We start from the raw sequence: 7,500 nt of genomic DNA on the forward strand, positions 1-7,500 counted from the left end.
GTTGTATAGACTGTATGTGCGGTCTCACGTGTTGTATGTGTGGATGTAGATGTGGTGAAGCGTCGCTTGCTGTAAACTGAACACATAGACCACAATACGGTGTAAAATATCACTGGTTTCTGCAAAGAACTGGTCAAAACCCCAACACTTCTCCTGATCCGCTTCCAGAATGTTCGCCAACACGGGAGTGAGAAGACTCTGAAGACCCCTGAGACACAGAGATCAAACTATTTAGACCACGTTCAATTGATGGAATCAGTCGGACAAAAGGTCAAAGGTCAGAGTGCGAGCAACCAAAACAAGGCCATTTTGTTGGTCAATATCCAGTGGGGTTTTAGAGTAGCAAATTTATGAGTGAAATAGGCTCTGTGGTTAACTGCAGAGGTCGACTGATAGTGGATTTTGCCGATACGATAAGCTGGTGGAAAAGTCAGATAACACATTAATCGGCCGATAGTTTTAAAAAAATCAATTTCTAGAATGATAAAGAATTTCTTAAGTCGTTCCATTTATGACGGGCACATACACTGAGGCTACAAGAGTCCAAAATGAACAAAATCCCAAAAGCAGTTTATTGTGCAACCAAAATCCCAGAAAAATGAAGATCTGGCGCATAATGCGGGACTTTTAACTGTGAACAAGTCCGGAATACACCAGCGACTTGTATTTTGAAATGATGAGACTATTGCTCCGTTACGATGCTCTATATGCAAGTATTTACCAAATTAAGCTTTTTATAACCTACATATTCTCCAGATGAAGAGTTTTGTATATATATATATATATATATATATATATTTCACCAGATAAAGTTAACTGATAAAAAATATCGGCAACTATCAGCATTGATTTTTGCCAATAACCAATAGTTCCTATTAGCAACGATCGATATATCGGTCTACCTCGAGATGACTGCAAAAACATATTTTTCTTAAACAGTATTTATGTCTTTGTTTTCCAGAAATTATCTAAACATTCTTAAAACAAGATAAATTTACTTGACAAGCAAAATGGCATGAGATATAAAGTCTTGTTTTCAGATCTGACAAAACTGAGTTTATAATTAAAACAGGAAAAAGAAAATAATAATCTGCCAATGGGGTAAGAAAAATAAACTTCCCTTTGAATTAAAATTATTTATCTTACCCTATTGTCAAACGCCTTTTTTTTTTTTTTTTTTTTTTTTTTAAAGGGACAGTTCACCCAAAAATGTAAATTCTCTCATCATTTACTCACCCTCATGCCATCCCAGATGTGTGTGACTTTCTTTCATCTGCACAACACAAATGAAGATTTTTAGAAGAATATTTCAGCTCTGTAGGTCCATACAATGCAAGTGAATGGTGACCAGGACTTTGAAGCTCCAAAAAGCACATAAAGGCAGCATAAAAGTAATCCATCAGACTCCAGTGGTTTAATCCATGTCTTCAGAAGTGATGTGATAGGTGTGGGTGAGGAAAAAAAAATCAATATTAAAGTTATTTTTTTTTACTATAAATCTCCACTTTCACTTTCACTTTTACATCTGAAAGTCACATGTTATGCCTGTTTAGCTTTACTTTCAAATCTGAAAGTGAAAGTGGAGATTTATAGTAAAAAAAAAAAAAAAAAAAAAGGGCTTAAATATTGATCTGTTTCTCACCCACACCTATCATATCACTTCTGAAGACATGGATTAAACCACTGGTAAATTCTGGTCACCATTCACTTGCATTGTATGGAACTACAGAGCTGAAATATTCTCTAAAAATCTTCATTTGTGTTCAGCAGAAGAAAGAAAGTCACACACATCTGGGATGACATGAGGGTGAGTAAATGATGAGAGAATAAATTGGATTTGGATGAACTGTCCCTTTAAGCATAAAGTTCACTAAATTTAGCTTGTCAAGTAAATAAATCATGTTTAAGAATGTTTAGATCATATTTTTACTAGAAAACAAGTCAAAAATACTTTGCAGTGTTAACATTACTTGAAAAGACTTCCATGTTTTGTTCTACGTTTTAACTTGATGTGTAATTAATGAGACTGTAGCAACTCCTGAGCAACTTAAGTTTTTTTTAAATTCATGTTTGAGGTCTGACTGTAATTTACTGAATGTTCTAGAACAAAACATTAATAATGTCTCTGTTATAAGAACGTTTCAAGTAACCATGCAGACCTTATTTTACTCATAATCAAAAACCGCTGCTCTAAAACCCCCATAGAAGCTCAAACATGCTGATTCTCTTCAGGGTTTGTCATGTGACTGAATGTCGATGTGTGTGATGTACTTTGACAGGCTGCAGGACACGGGCATCTCTGTGCACCACTCGATCTTTCCATTCTCAAACTTCTGATGTCCCGAGATGGCGCCTGGCGGCTTCTCTGTGATGATTTTATACCTGATGATGACACAAACAACCCGTCAAACTCATAACCTTCGTCACGTTCACGACAGGTCATATGAAACATTTCACCGTTGTCTCACGTGCGTACATCACTTCTTTGTTTCTGCGTGGCCCTTCAAACGGTCTGAACGGCAGACTGCCGGTGGCGGCGTGATAAAACGTCACTCCGATACTCCACAAGTCCACCGTGGCTCCATATTTCTTCTGATGATCTTTCCTCAGAACTGCACGTTCGTACATGTCAGGATGCTACGACACACACAGATAGACAGATCAGACATAGTTATGTTTCATTGACGTTTTATTCCTCAAGAGAAACAAAAACAGACACACGAATCCGTTGTTGTCATCCAGTAAGAGTATCGAGCGGTAAAGCGAAAATGGATACGAGCATAGTGCAGGGATAGGCTTAGATTATTGGGAGGGTCATTAGATCTTGGGAGAATTTGATGAGAAACGTTCGAGTTCATATTGAGATCTCTGAGACTTTGGCGAATCTGCGCACAGTTTGGGACATTAGCTGGGTTTCCATTCACATATGTTTATGCGCTTTTTGGGATATTGCATAAAAGCTGCTGGATGGAAAAAACAAAACATTCGCTTGAGGTGGATTCATTTTTATTGAATAAGAAGTAATGTGCATAAACTATGATGAAAAACACATTTCCCGAATACAAGATGCGCATCATGTAGGGTGAGCGATATGACGATATATATCATAGCGACAATATAAACTGTCAGTCGAAAGAGATTTTGCTATATCATGTATATCACGATATGTAAATATCCATGTGAGCAGCGTGGCTTATCTGTCAGTGGCCAGAGAATTTAAGAAACATGGACAGGTTCCAGCCAGGTCTCCTAAGCAACCAAATTGTCCCGGTTGCTAGGGAGGGTAGAGTCACATGGGGTAACCGCTATAATGTGGTTCTCGCTCTCGGTGGGGCGTGTGGTGAGTTGTGCGTGGATGCCGCGGAGAATAGCGTGAAGCCTCCACACGCGCTACGTCTCCGCGGTAATGCGCTCAACAAGTCACGTGATAAGATGCGCAGATTGACGGTCTCAGACGCGGAGGCAACTGAGATTCATCCTCCGCCACCCGGATTGAGGCGAGTCACTACACCACCACGAGGACTTAGAGCACATTGGGAATTGGGCATTCCAAATTGGGGAGAAAATCCAAAAAAAAAAAAAGGTTTAAAACATTTTGGAGGCCGCTCCAGCAAATTCAATTACATTCATCTTGCGTTCAGCGTTTCATTAGCGCTTACTATGCTTCTCATCTGACACGCGCATCTGTGTTTCATGTGAGCGTTGCGTGCACTATCTCTGGAGCACGCAAGTGCGCACGAGTCCAGCAGGATTCTCGATATTTACAGGAGAGCGCAGAGTGGGATTATGTGTGCGCCACTAAATCAGGAAACCAGGAAAAACATCTCAACAGAACAGGACTCCCCCCAAACAAGTCAAGAAAATGAAGAGGAGCTTGTTATTAAAACAGGTGCGACATAAGGCGGCCTGGGTATCTCAGCGAGTATTGACGCTGACTATCACACCTGGAGTCACGAGTTTGAATCCAGGGCGTGCTGAGTGACTCCACTCAGGTCTCCTAAGCAACCAAATTGGCCCGGTTGCTAGGGAGGGTAGAGTCACATGGGGTAACCTCCTCGTGGTCGTGATTAGTGGTTCTCGCTCTCAATGGGGCGTGTGGTAAGTTGTGTGTGGATCGTGGAGAGTAGCATGAGCCTCCACATGCTGTGAGTCTCCGCGGTGTCATGCACAACGAGTCACGTGATAAGATGCACGGATTGACGGTCTCAGAAGCGGAGACCACTGAGACTTGTCCTCCGCCACCCGGACTGAGGTGAGTAACTAAGTAGTGGGAATTGGGCATTCCAAATTGGGAGAAAAGGGGATAAAAAAAAAAAAACAGGTGCAACATCTGTGGTGTAGGTTCACAAGACTCAACACAGAGCAGGAAAATATAATCTGCAAACTGTGTCGCACGATGGTAATCAACGGTGAAGTCATAAGAATGGAGGAACACACACACATAGTGCTCTCAGAACTGTGTGACGCGCTGTCACTCAGACTTGAGACGAAGTTCTCAACAGTGTTTTGTCTGTGTGTTCTAAACCGGGAGTATTTTATTAATAAAACTGTCACAATAGCTACAATTCCATTGTTTGTGCGATATGCGAAAAGCATAATAAATTCTGAACTTTGATGGAAACATAGTTACTGATGAGATCTCTACTGAGACTCAGGAGAAACATCTGGAACGTCAGGAAAACTCTTCGTTCTGTGACATCAACAAACCACCAAAATACCCATTTTTTACCCATAATCCTCAGCTCACCAGATATTCCTCTGTGCCATAGAGCGACACAAACTGCTCGTCATCTTCCAGCTCACGCGCCGCTCCGAAGTCAGTCAGCTTATAGACGGATCGCCCGTCTTCTCCGATCATTCGCATGATGTTTCCCGGTTTGATGTCTCGATGAACGATTCCGTACTCTCTCAAATGATTCATTCCTGCAACTGTCACACACACATCAAACACACTCTCTCTGCGCTCGTTACATACAAACACTGGACAGATATGGCGCTTTATAACGTGTGTTAGGATTTCAAAAACAACAATGATATAAGCACAGTTACTGTTAAATTATGTAAATCACTCAAACTGTGATATAAGAGTTTGATCATACCGCCCGCCCCGACATATTCAGATCTATAAATTACCAACATCCTGTAGCACTATGAGAAACTCGTCCTCCGGGAGCCCGTAAGCGTTAGTTGGTTCTTCCAGCACCGTATATAAACTGCCGCAGGGACAATACTCCATCACCAGAACCTTATGACGTGTGTTTGACTGACAGAATCAATCACAGCAGGAAACAAACCAGTTCATCTCATTCAGAACAATGAACTTTCATAGTTTGGAGTGTAACAAAAGTATGAGGAAGCATCATATGAAACGGGAAAAATAGAAGCAGATAATAGAATGAAAACACAATGAAAGCGAGTCTCACCTCCTCCTCCACAGCGAACAGCTTCACGATGTTTTTGTGGTTCAGTTTTTTAAGCACTTCAAACTCTCTCATCTGAACATCCAGTGGACGCAGGAAACTCAGATTATTAAACACTTTGACTGCATAAAGATCACCTGTTTTCTACAGAGAAAGAGAGATTTTCAATTGCACTTTACATTTTAATGCATATATCGGGTCTTTAGTGACCCATGACCTCATTCCACCCCCCGTACCTCATCCATTTTACCCACAGCTCTTTAGTATCCTCAATTCATTTTTCTTTTGAATTGTCTAATAAAAAAAATTGACAAAATTGAGAAGAAAACATTTTTTTTTGGAATGCCCAATTCCCAATGCGCTCTAATCTCAGTTGCCTCCACGTCTGAGACCGTCAATCTGCGCATCTTATCACATGACTTGTTGAGCGTGTTACCGTGGAGACGTAACGTGTGTGGAGGCATCCACGCACAACTCGCCACGTGCCCCACCGAGAACGAACCACATTATAGCGACCACGAGGAGGTTACCCCATGTGACTCTACCCTCCCTAGCAACTGGGCCAATTTGGTTGCTAAGGAGACCTGGCTGGAGTCACTCAGCACACCCTGGATTCAAACTCACGACTCCAGGATTGATAGTCAGCATCAATACTCGCTGAGATACCCAGACCCCCAAATATATTGTTTAATTATCAAAAGTGTACAGGGTCTTTAGTGACCTGAGATATGTAATAGTGTTGTAATAGATATTTCCACTTGTTTAAAGCTTGTCAAAGCATATTGTCAGACACTGCCGACGTAAAGACACAAAAATCGCAGTGTTAAAATATAAGCAATTTATCTGCAAAATAGCTGAATTATCTTTTCTGCAAAGATCTGTCTAAGAGGTATGTGTTTATACTTTACATTTAAATTTATTTATTTATGATGTTTATTTATTGAGGTGGTGTATGTACAGTATCTCATTTTATTTAAGTTTTTCCCCACATTGCTGTAGCTACCAGATTTTCACTGATATTTTAAGTTTTATTCACTTTTGCACATCTTCTGGCCAACTTTTTGTTTCATTGATTTTATTGTACTAAATAAACATTTACAAATAGTTATGTGGGTAAGTGACATGAAATGTCAAACATTGTCAGCAGCATCTTACGTCATGACATTCTTCATCTTAAAGGGACAGTTCACCCAAAAATGAAAATTCTCTCATCATTTACTCAGCCTCATGCCGTCCCAGATGTGTGTGACTTTCTTTCTTCTGCAGAACACAAAAGAAGATTTTTAGGAGAATATTTCAGCTCTGTAGGTCCATACAATGCAAGTGAATGGTGACCAGAACTTTGAAGCTCCAAAAAGCACATAAAGGAAGCATAAAAGTAATCCATAAGACTCCAGTGGTTTAATCCATGTCTTCAGAAGGAATATGATAGGTGTGGGTGAGAAACAGATCAATATTTAAGTCCTTTTTTTACTAAAAACTGAAGCGCAGTGTTGTTTACAACAGAGGAGCATAGAGAATCATACATAGATGCCTCATTCTTGGAGCGGTCAACAAGGAGAACTGTTTGAATCAGTCTGAATGCAAGTGAATGGAGGAGATGTCTCAGACCGACTGCTGCATAAACTGTGTTTGTGTGGAAACAGTATCTCGGTCCATAGAAACATCTGCTAATAAGGGATCTACATATGAATATCTATGGCAGTTTGAACTCTGCCCTCGTCAACGTACAAACCTCAAGCTGGCCGGAAACGAACATTTTTAGTAAAATAAAAGTTTTATACATGGATCTGTTTCTCACCCACACCTATCATATTCCTTCTGAAGACATGGATTAAACCACTGGAGTCTTATGGATTACTTTTATGCTGCCTTTATGTGCTTTTTGGAGCTTCAAAGTTCTGGTCACCATTCACTTGCATTGTATGGACCTACAGAGCTGAAATATTCTTCTAAAAATCTTCATTTGTGTTCTGCAGAAGAAAGAAAGTCACACACATCTGGCAAGGTCTCAGTATTACAATTTTTCTGACATTCATTTAAAGATTCTGCAAAATCCCTAAACCAAATTCTTCAAAGT

General features: G+C 40.2%; 1 protein-coding gene across 2 annotated transcripts in view; it reads right to left on the reverse strand.

Moving 5' to 3' along the window:
* LOC127436432 (serine/threonine-protein kinase TBK1-like) overlaps nt 1–7,500 on the reverse strand; it is a 16,792-nt gene that overhangs the window by 6,902 nt on the left and 2,390 nt on the right. For both annotated transcript variants that reach the window (XM_051690563.1, XM_051690562.1), the window contains exons 3-8: nt 5,424–5,564; nt 5,134–5,263; nt 4,748–4,929; nt 2,477–2,637; nt 2,272–2,382; nt 29–208 (exon numbers count right to left, since the gene is read on the reverse strand). In XM_051690563.1, coding sequence (XP_051546523.1) covers nt 29–208; nt 2,272–2,382; nt 2,477–2,637; nt 4,748–4,929; nt 5,134–5,263; nt 5,424–5,564 — 905 coding nt within the window. The remainder of the gene's footprint in view (nt 1–28; nt 209–2,271; nt 2,383–2,476; nt 2,638–4,747; nt 4,930–5,133; nt 5,264–5,423; nt 5,565–7,500) is intronic.

Source organism: Myxocyprinus asiaticus, chromosome 47, assembly GCF_019703515.2.
Source record: "Myxocyprinus asiaticus isolate MX2 ecotype Aquarium Trade chromosome 47, UBuf_Myxa_2, whole genome shotgun sequence".
Taxonomy (NCBI): Eukaryota; Metazoa; Chordata; class Actinopteri; order Cypriniformes; family Catostomidae; genus Myxocyprinus; species Myxocyprinus asiaticus.